Here is a 19,189-nt window from a genome sequence, read left to right on the forward strand (position 1 = left end):
ATTGAACCACATCCCTGCAGCCAACACATAGCATGGGCGAGAAATAAACATTTGGTATAAGCTACTGATAATTGGAATAATTTGTTACCATAGTATAACCTAGCGAAAGCTAATAGAAGTCTTTTCTAAGCACTTTATAAATGTTATCTTGATTAATCCTTACGCAAACCTGGGGAAGTAGGGACTGTCATCATTTTAGGATTGAATATTTTAAAAGTTTGTGTGTGTGTGTGGTGTGTGTTTGTATTACAAATACTTAACGTGAGATCTACTCTCTTAACAAATTGTTGATAAAGGTACAATGTTGTCCATCCACTGTCTCAAGCTTGTTCGTCTTCCTTAACTGAAACTTTCTGCCTGTTGATCAATAATTTCCCTCTTCTCCCCTGAGTCCTTGGCACCACCATTCCACTCCCTGATTCTGTGAATTTGACTGTCTTAGATACTTTATAGACATCTAGCACTATTGGTCTTTTGGTGAGTGGTTTGTTTTGCTTAGTATAAAGTCATCCTGGTTCATTTACATTGTTCCTGATTGCAGAATTTCCTTTTTAAGGCTCAGTAATATTTCATTGTACACTTCTTCCACATTTTGTTTATCCACTCATCTGTCATTGAATACTTAGATTGTTTCCCTGTCTTGGCTATTGTGGTAATGCTGTAGTGAACATGAGAATACCTTTATGTCTTCAAGATCCTGATTTCAATTCTTTTGTATAAACCCAGAAGTGGTTAAACAGTAGTTCTGTTTGTAATTTTTGGAGGCTCTCAACACTGTTTTACATAGCTTCATTAATTGCATTTCCATCAGTAGTACACAAGGGTTCCAATTGTTACACATCCTCACCAATACTTCTCTTTTATTGTGTGTTTTTAAAATTATAATAACCATCCTAATAGGTGTGAGATGATACTCCTTTGTGGTTTTGATTTGCATTTCTCTGATAATAAGTGATGCTTTTCCCGTTTACCTGTTGGTTTTCTTCTTTGGAAAATTGCCAGTTCAAGTCTTTGGCCCTTTTTTAATCATATTATTTATTTAACTATTGAGTTGGGGGAGAATCCTGTTTTTCAATTTAGGAATTACATACTATCCTTTATATTCCCTGTGCCTGGCATAATGTCTGGCACTTCTGTAATTATCGAATGTTTTGATTTGATCTTGTCAGAAGAATACTTTCTGTGCTGTAAAGCAGTGTGATAGGTGGTTGTTAGGCTGCTTCAGTGTGTGCTGCATTACTGGGTTCCCGACATGCTCTTCACAGTGGTGGAAAACCTGGATGTCCCATTTTATACATGGGGTCTGAGGTTCAGGCTGCATAACAACAGGTGGTAGAGCTGAGGCAAAGGCCAGGTGTCCTGTCCCAGGTCTGGTAACTCCACTCCTCTACTGCACACCACAAGGCTCTCATCCTCATCTGCTCCAGCTACAGGATGCTTCTATACAAAGCAATTCTGAGGTTGTTCCTTTATTACCCCACTAAGATGAGTCCTTCATCATCAAGGAGACAAAGTTCTGGAGAATAATCTTGCCTATGAAGTTTTAGAGTATCCAGAAACAGGGAAAGACATAATCAACAGCTTTCTGCAGCCTTCATTATGAATTCTGTGGGCTGACCAATCTCCAAGAAAACTTTACCTCACGCATACCCGCTTTCTCCTTGATATGAAGAAGCTTTCCTCTGCGCTACCTTCTCCTTTAAGATCATCGAGAGATTTAACTGGTCCTCTCCTATGCTGTGTGAACAATGCAGTTCATATCTCACATTCAGCAAACTCATTGTCTTACATTGCTCACACTGTTGTGACCACAAATCTGAAGTAAAAATGGGGTATGGAAATTTTTAAGATAGTTTAAAACATAGTAAACTGGTTTAATAGCCCTGCTGGTTATAGAAAAAAAATGAAGATAAAAAGGAGGTTACCAAGAAACACCCGAATACCAAGGATGTAGAGATCACTGGTAGATTAGCATGTCAGTTGCAGCAGAGTGCTTCCCACTCTGCTGTCTTCCTATCAAGAGGCAGAGAGTCTTGAGTCTATTTGATTTTATCTTAAAAGTATCTGTTTGTCCAGCTTTCCTTCCTCATTGAGGTGGGTTGCATTGATATTGCTCATCTCTCTTGATAACCTCTGGGCTAAAATCAATGGATGCTATTTGGAATTTATTCATTACTTTTTAAAAACCCAACCTATAAACAAAAGTCTTCGCATATTAATTTATATTATAAACTGGAACATTTTCAAGGCATCAGAGATATTTTGTTGTTAAGTTATTTTATTCTGCAAAAATCTCACCTGTATTTAAAAAACAAAAAGGTAAAAGAAGACATATTTCTGTAAATGTCTAGACCTTTCTAGATCTTCACATTTACTTTTTTGAAAAATTCTTTTTTTCTTTTATTAAGATGTTCCTTAAATGCAAAATAATTCACCAGTTTTCAAATGCACAGTTTCTCAAGATGGAAAACAGACCTCTCACCCTTTAAAGGCTCTTCAGGTCTATTTGTTCTCTATCTTCACGCCCAACTGCCAGACCCAAGTACACACAGATCTTTATGTCATTATAGCTTTATCTTTTCTAGAACTTTGTGTATTTGGAATTGTATACTATAAAGACTTTTGTACTCTATAGTTTTTTCATTTAGTCTGACATTATTTGGTTTGGGAGGGATTCTGTTTTGGTTTGGGTTGTTGTTGTTGTTATTTGAGACTGGATCTTGCTGTGTTGTCCAGGCCGGCTTCTCATTCCTACGTGCAAGTGGTCATCCTGCTTTAGCCTCTTCAATAGCTGGGACTTCACTGGCATGCTACCATGCTCAGCTAATGTGATCCTTTTGAGACTCATCTATTGTATTAATATTTCTTTCCCTGTTATTGTAAGTTTGATCTACAGTATGGATACACCACAGTTTGTTTATTCATCTGGGATATTAATGAACATTTCGGTTGTTTCCAGGTTTAGGTTATTATGAATAATGCTACTATGAACATGGGTGTGTGGACATATATTTCCATTTCTCTAGGAATTGTTGGGTCACATGGCAAGTATATTTAACATTAAGAGATTCTGCCACATTATTTTATAAAGAGGCTGTGTTTTGCATTTCCATCAATGTGCGAGAGTTCCAGTTGCTCCACATCTTTGTTAACACTTGTTATGGTCACCATTTTAGCTGTAGCCATTTCAGAGGGATGTGTAGTGATATTTTGGGGGTTTTATTTACATATTTCTAATGACTAGTGGCAGTAAGGACTTTTCACATACAGATCATTTGGGGACATGTCTTTTCAAACTTTTACTCATTTTTAAAGTTGAGTTGTCTTCCACTTGACTTTAAAAAATATTTCATGTATTGTGGCTATAAGCCATTTTCTGGATGTGTTTTATAAAAATTTTATGCAATCTATGCCTTGCTTCTCTGTTTCTCTGTCTTTCAGAGAGCAGCATTTCAAAATCTTGATTAATTTGTTCTTAGCAATTTATTAAAGCTTGTGGTTTTGATGTTCTGTTTAAGAAATTTTTGCTAGTTCACTCTCACAAAGATTTTTCTTCTGTAATTTATTAGTTTTATTATACTAAAGTCTTTGATATAGTTTGCATGACATTCTTATGAGATAAGACTTGATATTTATTGTTTTGCATGCAGATATCCCATTGCTCCATCATCATCTGTTGTAAAGACTCTGTTTTGCATTACTTTGGCACCTTGTCAAAACTCAGCAGACCAATGCAGGTCTATTTCTTGACTTTTCTACCCCTGTGATTTATTGTGAATATTCTTACACAAAGGCCATACTGTCATGATTACAATAAATGTGTGTGTCTTGAAACCAGGCAACATAAGCCCTCTAACTTGGTTCTTTTTAAAAACTGGCTTACATGTTTTAGCAACACTGACCTTTTATATACATTTTTAAATCAGCTTGTAATTTCTTCAAAAAGGGGGAAAAACAGTTTTGCATGGAATTACATTGAAACTATAGATCAACTTGAGAAGAATTGTCAGTGATGGTTTTGAACTATAGCCACAAATTCTTCTATGCTTTAAGAAGTGGAGTTATTTCCTCTGCCTTAGAAAATGGACTATATTCAGTGACTCACTTGTAATGGATAGAATATGGCAAAAATGACAGACAGTGACTCCCGAGAGTGGGTCATGAGATACACTATGTTGCCTTCTCTCGGGGAAGGAAGCTGCCATGACATAGGGACACCAAATTGAAGCTGCCTTATGATGAGCTCGATGTGACCAAAAACTACCTCCTGTCAACATCAGCAGTAACTTGCAAGGTGTGTTTTTTGAGCTATATTAGAAGCTTCTCTTCCAGCCCCAGGCAAGTCTTAGCTGAGTGCTGATAGGCTAACATCTTGACTGCTGCCACAGGAGAGACCTCAAGCCTTAACCACCCAACCAAGCTTATGCATAGATTCCAGCCTCACAAAAAAAGAAAAAATAATAAATACTTATTGCTTTAAGCCAGAATTTTGAGTAATTTATTACTTGGTAATCCATAACCAATATAACCATTTTAACAGTGTTAAATCTTCCAATCATGAACGTCGTATGTCTCTACATTATTTAGTTCTTCTTTAATTCTTTCTTGGAATTTTTAAGTTTTTAATGTATAGACCTTTCACATCTTTCCTTAGGTATATTCCTTAGTAATTCTAGGTGGGTTTTTTCTTTTGATACTTCTATAAATGGAGTTATTTTCATAGTTTTTCTTCAATCGTTTGTTGTTGCTGTTATATAGGAATACTGGTTGATTTCTGTCAGTTGCTTTTGTATTCTGCAACTTTGCAGATTTGTTTATTTTTGGTAGCCTTTCTAGAAATTCCTTAGGTTTTTTTATACACACTATGTCCTCAGGAAATAAGTTTTGTTTCTCTGCTTTACTTCTTCCTTTCCAATCTGTTCCTTTTGTTTTTCTTTTCTTACTACACCAGCTAGCAAACATTAAATAAAAATAGTAGGTAGACATCATTGTCTGGTTCCTAGCCTAGCATTGAAAGCAATGAGTTTTTCACCATTGATTTTATTTCTGTAAATCCAAAATCTTTCCAGATCTTCATATTCACATCAAGTATGTTTTTATTCCAACGTGAGAAACAAGTTTTAGCATAAGCCCGTTTCCCCTTTAACTTTGAGGTTAGTCTAGTGGCAAAGTCCTTTGCCTCTCAGTATGGACTAAGCCCTGACATCCCAACCAGTAAGCTGTCAACACACACATTGGTGCAGCTTTTGAGAAGGTTCCTTAAAGCAGACTTTTGCCTTTTTCTTCTTTTCCGAGTTTCTTTTTACTGCTTGGAATTCTGTTCACATGGTTGAAGCTTTTTTAATATGAAGTGGAAAAAAATTCTGTTGTATTCAATTCACTGTTGTTTGGTGTCTTGTGCTTTACCCAGTTGACCTAGCTCTCTAGATACATGGTTTTCCAAAAAGAGAAGTTTAGAGCAGCTTTTGTTGTGCCCAGATCGCGAAGTCCCCAAAGACCACCAAGGAGCCGATTCCGATGTAAACACACGAGGGTCGTTTATTCAAGCTCGAGCAGGGGCACTCAACCGTCACCGATGCAGCGGATCAGGATTGAGAGCCCAGAATTCTAAATCAGCAGGGTTTTTATTGTGGCTACCGCAAGGTTTGGGGATGTTCCATTTAGCAGTTACATGATTGGTTGATATTTAGTAAGCATGGGGGGTTGAGGGGTGGCTACATGTAGAGTTTATGGGAAAAAGGAACAATTAGCACATTGACAGAATGTTCTATAGATAATGGGCCCGGGAGCATCTGTTTTCTGGGCAGACAGAGGATTGAGTTAGGAGCTGTGTCCTTTTTTTATCTGTTGTCCCACAGCAAGGACATTTTATCATTATTTTATGGGCACAAAGGAGACTAGGGGAATAGTTGACTTCAGTGAAGTGGAATTTATGTCAAGGCCACTTCACTGTCTTATTTTAAGATGGAGTCAAACTTTAAAATGGAGTTAGTTAGGTCTCACACTTTCTAAGACAATTTGTTAGAAACATTATGATCTGTCTCTTTCTGTCTCTATTCCAACTTCAGATCTTAAGAGTTGGAACGATATCCAGTGTTTTAAGTGGATACCTCAGAATCTTCCAGGTTAACATCACCCCTCTTCCCTCACGTGAAAAGGAAGAGAGCTATATACAGTGGACCCTTGACTTACGAACTTAATTCATTCCCGAGGGCAAGTTGTAACTCAAGTTGGTCAATTGCCTTCAAAGTCTCTCTCCTGTATGCAGGCTGATCTCAGTGTCCGTAGGGAGACATTGGCCCAGGATTTCTCAACCCCACTCAGGAAACAATGTTGTAATGTTCCTTCCAGAACTTTTAAGGGCTAAATCTGTATCTGAGACCATCTGGAAGCACAAGCGGCCAACATTTGGGTCATAACTCAAGACTTTGGTCATAAGTTAAAACTAAAATTAACCAAAGTTCGTATGTCAGGCCAGTCGTAACTCAAGGGTCCACTGTAAATAGTTTAGTCAGAATCACATTTGTACTTAAATACAAGATGGCAAAACTCTTAGAATAACTGCTAGAAACCACATGGTTTTTAAAAAACAATCTTTTCAAAATTAATCAGAAATAACTTCAGGCACCTCTAATTTACACACACATTCTTTGGGTGATAAATTAAGAAGTTTGCAAAGTTCCTTCCTTCTTTAGCATTTTCAGTGCAGAGTGGGCCTGGGAAATTGTAGAGCTGATTAGGGCAAGGATTCTTCTGTTTTCCTCCCTGCTGTGTTCCAGTGTGTAGAACCCAGCCGGGCACATAATAGTGCCCAGGAAATACTTTTTGGATGACCACAGGAGACCTCGGTCTGTCTATTTTCCTCAGGCCTTGACTGCACACAGAGTTTGTGTGCGGGACCCAGACACAAGAACATTGATTCCCGTGGCTTGTTTCTGTCATGTGGAGACAGTGTCATTCTCCCAGGAAAGCAGCCCCTCGTATCTGTCCAGTTGTCAGTTTAGATGTCAGTTTCTTGAATGTAGGGACAGTGGTCCACAGGGACTCTAGTGGGGCAGCGTACCCACTGGGGTTTTGTTCAACCGATGTTGGCTGGAGAAAGAGCTCAGCACCAGGGTCTCATTGGCAGGTCATGGTTTCTCACCTTTGCTTGCTGTGGTTACAGGGGACAGTTGAGGTTGACTCTCTGTACTCAAGAGAGTTTGCTCATTTTCCGCCTGGTAAATTCTTTATTTGCCTAATGAGCATCATTTAGTTATTCCTTTTAAAAAAGGATTGATATTCTCAAAAACCTCCATGAATATGCAGTTATGTCCACGTTTACTAGTGGGTCAAAAGAAAATTATTTCCTTCCATTTGTTTTCTTCCCGTTAGTCTTATGAGGGAATAGCAGTGCCCCCTGCTTCTGGCCCAGAGCCAAGACTGGGTCTTCAGCCTGTCTTCTCAACAGGATGTGAGCCAGAATGTTTTCTGGTCTCCCGACCTCTGTGTCCCTTTTCCTAACCAATGTTTTTGATTTCTGCACCAGAGTACTGTGATTCTGGCCCTCGCCAGCCTTCTCAGACAGCCTGTTTGTTCCTTTTGCTTTATCTGCTCATCTCCTGCCTCCTTCTTTATCTGTGGAGGACATAGTTCCTCCGGTTACTTTCCCTGGCCAGTTGACACGAAAACCCCAGTGTATGGTTTTGTTGTTTTGTTTTTCTGTTTTGTGTTTTGCAGCACTGGGGATTGAATGCAGGACCTCTACCACTGAGCTAATATTCCCAGCCGTGGGCTATTTTTAAAGCCTGCTTTTTTTTTTTCTAACAAGATTTCAAGAAAATGATCTTATTCAAGTATCAATACAAGAATGATTTATGGGATAATGAGAATTAAAATTAAAAGTAATATATAAATGTATAAATACGAAGTGATGCTCTCAATATTTTTGGTAGTAACTAGGTAAAATTTTAATGCAGTTACTCTTCTCCCATTTTGTCATGAAATAGAGGGGTGTGATTATCAAATGTTTATGAGAAACTAAATTTTTAAGCTCTCTATACTTTAACCCTTTATGAATGTCTACAGCATGTTACAGTAGCATTTTGTGTGACAACTCAGGGTCATGCGGTATGCCAGAGGCGTGGCCCAGCGAGCGCTTTCCTCCTGCTGCTGCTCTGCACACGAGATCGTCATCTCTGATTTCACTTTAGCGTCTTGGTGCACGGGAGACTGCTCCACTTGTAGTAGTCAGAATCAGTGCAGTCTTTTATACCTTGCTTCTTTATACATACAGTTTTTAATTTAAACCTCAAATATTCCTCATAAATTTGAGGATTGGCATTTGTATTCTAACAAAATACTGCCATGATTTTATTTGGAAATACATTGAATTTGTATTAGTTTGGTGAAAATTGGTATCTTAACAACTTTGCATCTTCCCATTCATGGATAGTGGTATCTGTACCTACAACTAGGGTTTTGGGGTTTTTTAAAATATCTCTTTCTATACTTTGTAAGTTTTTCTCTATCAAGGCTTCTGTAATCTCCTTTTATTTGTTTGTTTAATTTTAGTATCTTTTTTGCTGGTATATCTCTGGTTGCTTATAAGGATTTCTTTTTGTCTTGCTACAGTGTGTCTAGAAGTAAATTTCATTTCATTATCCTTCTGGAGACTAGCATTTCCGGTCTGAGGATTTATATTCCTTACTAATTCTGGAAACCCTCGACTGCCATTTCTTTGGTTGCAGCCCCTCTCATCCATGCGCCCCTCTTGCTGTGGGCTCCTGGCTCAGACCCAGCTGGTGCCTGCCCTGCAGCCCCCTCCATCTCACTGTGGAGGAGCAGGGTGGATCTGAGGCTGTGCTGGCTGTGGGGAGAAGTGGGCTGCTTCCTCCTGTGCCCTCCCCGGCCCCTGGCTCAGATCCCTGAGCCTCTGGGCCATTTGCACTCGCTCTCCCTGCCCACTAAGTGGAGTACAGATGCTTTTGAGGTGCACTAAACGTGGAGTGTCTTTCTGTTTTCATTCTCTGTTGTTTTATAGAGGAGCAACACAGAAATTATTTGAAGCCAAAAGTCCTCCACCCTCCACTCTTCCACCTGCTGTCTGTCTTTTGTGTGGACAGCTGCCCAGACATTCTGATAAAGTCATCAGAGCCTGCGTGCATGGATGGGCCTCTCTCCATCTTGCTTGACTGTAAGCTGTGTTACACAGAACAGACTGTTTCTCTCTGCAAATGCTGTTCTTTCTGCTTCACTGCTGCTCACCCCTCCTGGTTTCCCTCTTGTTCCGTGCCCAGCCTCTTCTCAGAGTTCTTTACTGGGATCTCCTACTCTATCCATCCACACAGTGTGGGTTGGCAAACAGCTGGGTTCATTCTCCTATCGTCTCTTCTGTAATACATCTTCTACCACAGGGTCATCTTGTCCAATCCCACTAGCCTACGTGCCATGGTATATCCAGAGGCTCCCAAGTCCTTACCTCTGCGTAACTGTCCCCTTGAGTTCCAGATTTGTATATCCAGCTGCCCACTTAATAGCTCCACTAAGATGCCTAATGAATTCTTCCAAGCTGCCTCCTCCATAGCACTGGCTGTTTTCTCACCTGCAGTTTTCTTATTCTTCAGTTCCTGGGCACCCCTTCATCCTTAAGATCTTTGTTCAAGTATCACTGCCTCTGAGGACTTCCCTGGCCACCCCACTTAAAGTGGGTTCCTATTCCAAGTTCCTTCATAGATCTTGTCTGAGATTGGTTTGTGCATTCCCTAGTTTATTGTCTTTTCTCTAGATTGACCACTGTTACTTCTGTGGGTGTGGGGAACCTTATGTATCTTGTCCCTGCAGTATTTGCAGTACAGGAGCTGAATAAACCCATGCCTTATTAATTTAAATTGCATTAATAAAACATTAATGTGTACTTTTCTCAAATGAGGCACAAAGTTGTTAAATGCTTTATTTGGTATAGATAACTTCTTATCCTAAGAATTAAAGATTCTTTTACAAAGGCATAGCCGTAGTTATTTTTACCTAGAAAACTACAGGGAGTCTTGAGACTCCTCTTTGCATATACATTTCCTTAAAGATGAAAATACATTTGTAAAGAGAATTATTAGCTGCTAACTAATATTGATGAAGAATTTAAACATCTAGAAAACTCAATACAGTACTTGAAAAACTGATTAAAATACTATGTGAAGAAAAGCCAAGGTTATAGGTCGTCTTTATTTTCTGATGAATATATTATGTGATGGAGTCAGTGCTTGACATCGGAACAGTTTTCTGCTGATGTCTCTCAGATGTCCCTCCACCAGGAGGGATAGCCACAAAGCTAGTACAATGTGGAATTGTTTGGCTAATCAGATCTTTTATGGCTTTAAAAAAAAAGATGAAGATGTTAATTTTTAATTTTTTACCTGTACTTTATTAAATGGCTAAGATTTTTGCCATCTCCTTATTGAATAAAAACAGTTTTGTTTCCCTGTGTAAATTAAATTTTTGTTAGTTGTTATGCTTAGTATTCCATAACTTGCTCAGAGTTTTTGCTTTTCACCTAACACTGATAAAACTAAGAGAAATACCATCTGGAATGTTTTGCAGTTATTAGTTTCTATGTTGAATATACTCTTTAAATCTTTATTACATCTAAACAGTCCAGTTGGTCTTTTTTCTTTTAGATTTCCGGTCTGTGCTATGACAGCAAAATGTTCCAAGTTCACCAGGTGCTCTGCATCCCCAGCTGGATGGCCCAGTTATTCTCCTGGACACTGGAGCCCATCTTCTCCTCCTCAGAGCCCAGCAATGAGGCCAGAGTCGGGATGGGAGCCACCGTGGATATCCAGAGGCAGCAGAGAATGGAGCAGCTCGACCGGCAGCTGATGCTCTCTCAGTTTGCACAGGCGAGGCGACAGAGACAGCAGCAGGTAACAACTGATGGCTTACAGTGTGAAGTGCAGGCCTAGCTAGCTTTCCTCCTGTGATGGGGACTGCGTGTTATTCCTGTGCTTTGTGATGTGGATTTGACATCTTTCCAGACAGAATGTAGGTCTCCGGTGGTATTGTTGGTTGTTTTTAAAGGGCAAAAAAATAAATTGCAGCTGAACTATTGGTCAGACTGGACATTCTTGTTCCACTTATATTAGATAAGGATTATTTCTTAGAGAAACACCAACCTAGTTAACAAGATAGGATATTTATCTGTGTGTATAATCTTTTAAAAGCCACAGTGTCTTCCTGTTAAAATTCTAATCATGTGCTGCATATGAAGTGTGAAGCTTCATGATTTTCCTTGTTTGAAGTGAAGAGAATATGAAAGTAAAACAATTTTAGGAAAGCAACCAATGAATAAATCTGATAAATGCCATGTTTTCTTAGCTTGTAATCAAGTATTGTATATTTATCTACAAATACCTCACTGTGCAAACAACATGATACTATGCTTATCCTTCAAGGGAAGCAGGAAAGAAGGGTTACCATGCCTAGGCCAGAACCTCAGGCCTGATCTTCCTTGGACACCTCTATGACCAGCACACTAGGCTCTTCGTTTCTTGCCTCTGTCTTCTTTACTCTCTGGGGTGCTGGGAGATGTGATTCTCTCCTGCCATCCCTGCATCCTGCCAGCCTGGGGTGCAAGAGGTAAGTCTGCAGGTCTTGTGACAGCTGGGAGAAATAAAGTCAGGTCTGACATCTTTGAGTCCCATGTGGGGTGTGAGTCTCAGAGTTTATATTGGGATAGGAGGAAAGGCCAGGAGAGAGAGAGAAGTGAAAGTTGCTGCCTGGAGATGCATTTGAATCTGAAGTGACTCTGGAACATACGGTAAAGATAGCCAAGTGATATCTAAGGATGGAGGGTGCACATCACTCCGTTGGAATCTGAGCTGAAGGTATAGATGATGGAGTCAACTCTGCAGAGATGAGAGCTGAACGAAAGGAGCTAGGTGAGTTTTGTAAGAGAACTATGTACAAGGTAGAACAGGTTGTAGAGGAAGCCTTGTGTTTGCTAGGAGATAAATCCTGCAGGGAAATGGAAGAATGAGAAGACAAAGAATGTGGCCTAATGGTAACAGACAAGGAACCCAGCAGGGCCTGTCTACTCAGATTCTTCTTGTCTCCTCTGTGTAGCATTCCTTCCTCCCAGATATGGAACAGGACCCCTGGGGAATGAGGGTCGCCGAAGGAGCAGGGAGAAAGTGACCTTTGTAGATTTGATGGCTTGCTTTGTGAGAAAGGGCTCCTATTCTATGACTTATCTTGGGGAAGAGCAATTCAGAGGAGGAGGGACAAGAGACCAGATGATGGGAAATCAGAGACCTTACTCCTGAGGCCTTCCTGTGTCCTTAGGTTCAGAGTCCCTTGGTAGAAAGCACCATACTTTGCAGCATTTTTGTGTTCTAAGGCTCCCAGTCCTGTAGGATTTGGGTCCACCTCATGACCTCATGTAATCTTAATTATCTCCTTAAAAACTCTTGTTTGAAGGGCTTGGGATTTAGCTCAGTGACACCTCGCCTGCCTCGAAATCGCAAGGTCCTGAGTTCGATCCCTGGTACCAGGAAAAAAACAAAACAAAAACCCTTGTTTGAAACACGGTCCCATTGCAGGGTAAGGCTTCACCATAGGACTGTGGGAATCATGATCCAGTCTGTCACACAGCTCCTCCAGGGTGAATAGGACCAGCGGTCTACTTGGCCAGAAGTGGCTGTGTGTCCTGCTTGAGAATGGGCCAGATTGGCTCTGTTGATGGCAGGTTGGATACTCCCCAGTGACAGTAGCTAGATCTGCCTGCATGATGGGGGCCCACACATAGCATCCTTCCTGCCACTGTGGCCCACCCTAGGGCCCAGTGATGGAGTACTGAGTCACTCCGTCTGCCTCGTGTCCAATACTTTTGCTGTGATGGGTCTCCATAGTAGGCACTGGCCTGTAAAACAGCATCACCACACTTCCTGTGTTCCTTTAGCTGTGTCCACTTGCTTCACCTCTTTCCTGGGTTTCCTCGGGCCCTCCTTCTCCATTCCTGACCAGCCAACCAAGTTGGTGACCATACTCAGTAAGTCCGTATTCTGTCTTATTACTTCTCCTTCTGAGCAGATGACTGTTACACCACCCAGCTCTGCCCAGGAGAATTTATTTCCCTCATCACTGCCTTTCACAGACTCCCCCTGAAAGGAACCACAGTGCAGCCAGGATCCCTTTCCATCAATCCATCCATGAGCCAGACTTGACCTTGCATTCTGTCACTTGGTCATCAGGAACCCACCAGCTCATGGCAGTAGGCATGAGCTGGGGAAGGGCAGAGGAGGGTGACACACAGCTCACCTGTGCCCTCAGGCCCTGCTCATGCTGACCCAGTGCCCCATTTCCATCTGACAGATTTCTGCTGGGCCCAGCAAACTGGCTCTTGGTGGGTCTCCACTGCAGACACCAGGCATACCTGGCCCTTGGACAGGCACTAGCAGCTTTCAGCAGGAACGTAATTCTCTGCAGTAGAGGCACATCCTGCCCCCGGACTGTAGGGGCCACATGCAGTTCCTCCCTGGTACCTGGCTACAAATGCCACCCAGGGTCTTTCCCGGCTGCAGAGGCTTAGAATACCACAGGATCGCCTGATGCCGGCCTAAGCCTCAGTTTGTAAAACACCGTATGTTCCTGCCAATGCTGGAGGTTACCACCTGCACTGTCAGCCCTTCCACTCTTATCTGGGTCTCCCCACTGCAGGTCTGAAGCCCAGAGCAGGGTACCAGCCCCTGGGCTCTCACGGGGGCCTTTGTGTTACATGGTCTGCTGGACTCTGTTCACCCTAAGCTTACGGTGCCATCTCATTTATCTGCCCAAACCTCATTAGCTGCTTGAACCTCATTTATACCTAAACCTCATTAGCTTAGCCCCTGCTGAACTTCCTCACTGGGCTGTGTTTAACCTGAGTCCTTATATCGTAAATCACCGTAGAGGAACTCCTCCACAGGCCACACAAAGAACACCTCTGTAAGCCATCTCTGCTGTGTGCGTCCATGAGAACCACAGTCAGCAGTTACACTGGGAAGTGCTTTCTTCTGTTTGGCAGCAGTTCTCTACTTAGTGTTTATATGCTGGGCCTGGTGTAGCCTAGGGGTGGCCATTGGGGTTGCAGCTGTGAAAACAGCCACCAGTTCAGGTCATCATGGAGCAGGATTGCCTTGGCAACCTGTCAGCGGGAAGAGCACTGCCATGTGTGCCAATCACATAGTCTGTACTCTGCATATCTTATCTCATTTTCTTGCCTTGAGACTCGGTACGGGTTTTCCTCCATGGCCTCAATGCTCAGAAGGACAGTGCTTGCCAGGGACGTGGAACTGCTGATGCAGGATCTGGGCTTGGGACTCCACACCCTCTGCCTCAGATCCCTGTATCATGCTACTTTTCTTTTGCCCTTGGCTGGCAGGAAGCTCAGTGCCAGGCTTAAGGTTCAATCAAATCAGTTTTTTAACCCAGACTTAGAACTTTGGTTTCCACCTGCTAAAAGCTTCATGTGTATCTTTTTGTTTGCATTAATGCCTCTGAATCGGTTTGGGTTTTTTGTTGTTGTTTTTTTGTGGGGTTTTTTTGGTACCAGGGATCGAACTCGGGTCCTTGCACTTGCGAGGCAGGCAGCGGAACCACTGAGCTAAATCCCCGGCCAATGCCTCTGCATCTTTTTATTGTAGGCAACCTCAAGTTGTGTTATCTCATTTAAAGTAAATCTATTGTTGGTTTAAAAGCTGTTGGTTTTCAATGTTTTTCATAGCACCCAGAATTTATTTGGTTAAAAAGTCATTCAGTAACTAGTAAACACTTACAGTGACTTGCCTGTAGTTTTTCAATTTCAAGCTTTCCGTGGTTTCCAAGTCTATTTATTGTGTCCCCAGAGAGGTCTTTGCCTCCGTTGTCTTCTATCCCAGTCCAGCAGCTGCCTAGCTGCTCACTGCTGCCCGTCAGCCATGTTCCTCGCTTGGCTCTGGGTGCAACCAGGCTGCTTGAGAAACCCTCACCAAGACTGGGGGATCCCCTGAGGCACAAAAGAAGTGAAGGACGCATCTTTCCATTAACAAATTTATGATAGGCCCCTGGGAGCCCGGGCAGAGGAACCTGGAATAGGTGAACCTCCAGGAACATAGACACACGGTGCTGTGCCCGTGGAAGAACAGCACCATTGCTACAGGCTGATCTGTCCAAGGTTTTGGCGACTGAAGCATGGGCAGGATTTGGATGGGTGGAGAGGACAAGGCTTCTCAGGGAGGGAAGCAGTGTCCTCAGGGAGGGGACAGTGCGGTCCTGGACAGGAAGGACCTCCTGGAGCCTGTGTGAGAGAAGTGTGGTGGGGTACTCCCTGGGAAGTGGGAAATCACGGGCAGCTGACCAGGGAGGGGGTGTTAAACCAGATAATCAATTTGGGGTTTGATGCTGGAAGCTGTAGAAAGTGGTTCACTCAGTAATAAAGATAGGACTCTCACCTCAGAGAATCACATCATATTGCCATGTAGAAAGGTAGACAGGCAAGGAGAGACTACAGAGGCATGGCCAGCTAGAAGGTGATTTAAAAATCCATCCCTCATCCCGAGTTTGATCCCCGGTACCAAAAAAAACAACATCCAGCCCTCAGATGTTGGATGGTGCCAGTCTTTATGGGACTCCTCTTCCCCTGTCCACTGCCTGGACAGGCCATTTCCGGACTCTGACCATCTAACTGCTCCCGCCAGCCCCACAGGGGATGACCCCCCAAGCCACGCCCTTGCTCTCTGTTAGGCTTGTGGCTCCTAATCTAGATGAGGAACTGGGCCTCCTTCTCTGGGCTCCAGGCCTCCATATCCTGCCAGGCGCTGGCCATCTCCACTGGTGTTCACAGGCACTTGAAATTCACCATTTCTTTGCTAAATGTGCCTCTCCTCACTCCCCACCTTGGCAACAAGCTCCATCACCGCCTGAAGGCCCACACGTGAGGCTTCTCAGGGGACGATTCCCACTCAGCATCCGTATCCCTTTCTGTCCATCCCGGGGAGCTCCTTGATATGTCGATCATTCCCTTCCTCACCCTCCCCACTGCCTTGGTCCAGGCCCACATCATCATTTGTGTGGGTTCTGGTAGCAGCCTCTGTCCCCATCTCTGTCACCACCTGTCTCCCCACCTCCCTGTGGTCCAGCCACCTCTGTGAAACCAAGTCTGATGCTTTCTGTCCCACTGAATGTGCTCCGTGGCTCTCCATGGCTGTCAGGGTAGTTAAGAAACAGGCTTCTGCTTAGCCACATCTCCTTTCTGCAGCCCACAGCAAACCGTGCTGAGCTGTCTGCAATTCACTAGAGCCGTGTGCCTTTCCATGCTCTCCTGACTTCACCTCTGCCCTTTTCTCGGTCTGTGACAAGCCTGCCCTGTGACAGCCTCTTCACTGCACCACTGCGCCACAGACTCCTCTCCACTCTGCAGTATTCCTGCCAAATGGGACCTCCTCTAAGAACCCTTCTGCAGCCTCCCATTGGGATCCTGAGGCTCCTTCTGCTCAGTGGCCGCTGACCCAGTCTCCTAAGGATAACTTCCTGTCCCCACCAGTGTACCCTGGGATGGAAGACTTTATTTGCATCTCATTCTGTAAATTATGCTGGGCACATAGTAGGAACTCAGTATATCTTTGGGAGAATCAATGAGTAGATATGAGCACAATTAGTATCAACAGAATGACTTCACCTAGTAAGGCCTGCTGAATACAGGATGAATGGAAAGCAAGCCAAGTCTGTATCTGGGCAGTGTGAAGAGAAGGAATGCAGGCACTTTGGAGGACAGAGAGCCTGGAGAGGAGGTTGTTCCAGGAGAGTGAGGGGACAGCCAGTAGTAGTCACACCAACATCTGTTAGGGCTGCTGTTACCATGGTAATTACCAGCTTAGGCTGTGGAGAACATTTCTCATCACCATATAGCACCTGCTGATTTCACAGCTCCAAGGAGCAGTGTGAAACTCTGTAGGCCTTGCCTCCTCTGGAGCTGGGTCCCCAGGGTGTGGACAGGTTCAGGGGCCCAGGGACCCCTGAACAGGTTCATCAGTTCAGCAGTGTGGTAACAATCCAAAAGCACTTCAGCCTCTCATGGATCTTTCTGGACACTTCCACAAGTGGTCACCATCGACAAGGTCCTGGACAGTTGTCTCAGGAGCTCGTGGTCATGAGAACTGGGTTCTCCTACCTACAGTTGCCGCAGTCTGTGACATCTCCCAAGTCTGGGTTGTCCTGTTCTGTACATTCACACAGGGGCAATGTGTCAGGCACATGAACTCTGCTCTCTTAGCCTCACACTCCCCTGACACAGTTGCCAGATGCAGAGCAAGAGACATCCCAGTCACCTTGCTGCTTGCATCTGGGGACCCTTCCTCTGCTGGGCCACTGCCTGACTTTTCAGGGGCTTATGCTGTACTCGTCCTGGCAGCATAGGAGCTCGTCAAGGACGGGAACTGTGCACTTGACTCACTTGTGCCCCTCTTGGCTCTAATGCAGGGCGCTGCCCACGTGGGTACAGAAGACACTGTCCGTGCCTCCCAGAATTTGGCAGCTTCTGGGGAAGATGACACGGCAGGAGCAAGGGCCAGGGCTCTGCTGGAGTTCAAGTGTGGCCCTGAGGCACCAGTGTGGCTGCGGCCATTCTCCCTGAGGCTCTGCATGGCCCAGTGTGCTTGAGGGGACTTTGAAGAGGCCAACACTGGGGTCCTCATCCAGGCACTGGGACCCTGAGGAGAAGCATAGGAGCCCCAAACAGCTGTGGGGACAGCAAGGATTTGCATTTTCCTGAGATCAGCGTTGCCATAGGAATGAAGCAGGAAAAGAACAAAAGCCAGGCAGCAGGGCAGAATTGGGGGTTTTGTCTGTAAGAAGTGGATCATTGAGGCCTTTGAAGCAGGAGAGTGAGTCAGTTTCATCTTTTAGAAAGATTGCTCTGGCTGTACTGTGACTGTCGAGGGAAATGGTGATGCCAAGGGAAACAGAAAGGAGGAAGAGGAGCAGTTGGGAGACAATGGCAGTTCTCCGTGTCCTCAGGACATTTGTGGTGATGAGGTAGCGCTTGCTGTGTGAGTCACTGAAAGACCAGGTCAGGCTTCACCAGCTCAAGCCTCCGGAGCAGCCTTCAGAATCCCCTGCCCAGCAACTGCAGGTGGCCATGTGGTGACCTGCTCATTCTGTGAGCCTTGATGGAGGAATCCTTGGGATACTGTAAGAGTAGAAGAAATACATGTTTGGCCTCTGCCTCTGGTTCCTGGAACACAGCACCTAAAATCCTTAGAAACTCCACAGAGAACAGTGTCATTTTGTGTACCGGTGAGATACTAGGCCCTGTGCAGCCTCCAGATGTGGAGCTGGTTGCTGGGGGAACCAGCATTTTGATGAGAGGTTTTGACTGTTCGGCCCCACCCTTCAGCTGCCATCTTGAGGAGAGGGATGAAAGGTTCTGTAGCCATTGGTTTACCCAGTCATGCCTTCCTAGCAAAGCCTGCATCAAAATCCCACAGGCCCTGGTTAAGAGTGGTGTAGACAGCTGAGGGCATGGAGGTTCCTGGAGGATCACGCCCCAGAGAGGGCAAGGAAGCTCCTCCCTTTCCCATGTGCCTTGCTCTGGGTGTCCTTTCCATCTGGTTGTTCATCTGCACCCTTCATGATAAACACTTTATAAAATGAGTAACATTTCCCCATGTTCTCTGAGCCGTCCTGGCAAATGAATCAAACCTGAGGAGCAGGTTGTGGGACACCAGTTGTCAAAAGCAAAAAATCTGAGGCTTGGGATTTGCATCTGAAGCGGAGGTAGGGTGGTGGGACTGAGAGGTGACCTGTGGCATCTGACACCAGCTCCAAGTGGATGGTGCCAGAATCAAGTTTTGAGGCATCCCAGTGGTGTCCACTGGAGAACTGCTTGGGATGTGGGGAGACGCAGCACGTCGGTGTCAGAAGCACTGCCCTCACGAGGTGTGAAAGTGTTAAGGAAAAACCGATTTGATGTTTTTCCTCACAAACCCATATGCTTGCAGTATAGAGCAGCACGATATAATGAAGGAGCACTTAGGGCGCCGACCCTGCACTGACAGACTAAACAATCTATCTGATACGGCTGTCATGAAGGCTTTTAAATTTATTAAAATTATTTTATGTGTAAGAAGGATCTTTCAAATATTAGTTACTGCCATGGTTTTGGGCATCTGTTTTGTGGCTCCCAGAAAGTTTGAGAGGTAGT

General features: G+C 43.9%; 1 protein-coding gene across 1 annotated transcript in view; it reads left to right on the forward strand.

Annotated features, from left to right (window-relative positions):
• The window catches only part of Ubac2 (UBA domain containing 2), a 166,390-nt gene that overhangs the window by 115,720 nt on the left and 31,481 nt on the right, over nucleotides 1-19,189 (forward strand). Inside the window, exon 7 of the mRNA XM_004858625.3 lies at nucleotides 10,653-10,898. Within this exon, the coding sequence (XP_004858682.1) occupies nucleotides 10,653-10,898 (246 nt within the window). The remainder of the gene's footprint in view (nucleotides 1-10,652; nucleotides 10,899-19,189) is intronic.

Source organism: Heterocephalus glaber, unplaced genomic scaffold (genome assembly GCF_053883595.1).
Source record: "Heterocephalus glaber isolate CG9 unplaced genomic scaffold, H.glaber_assembly_v1.0 deba00001579, whole genome shotgun sequence".
NCBI classification, from domain to species: domain Eukaryota; kingdom Metazoa; phylum Chordata; class Mammalia; order Rodentia; family Bathyergidae; genus Heterocephalus; species Heterocephalus glaber.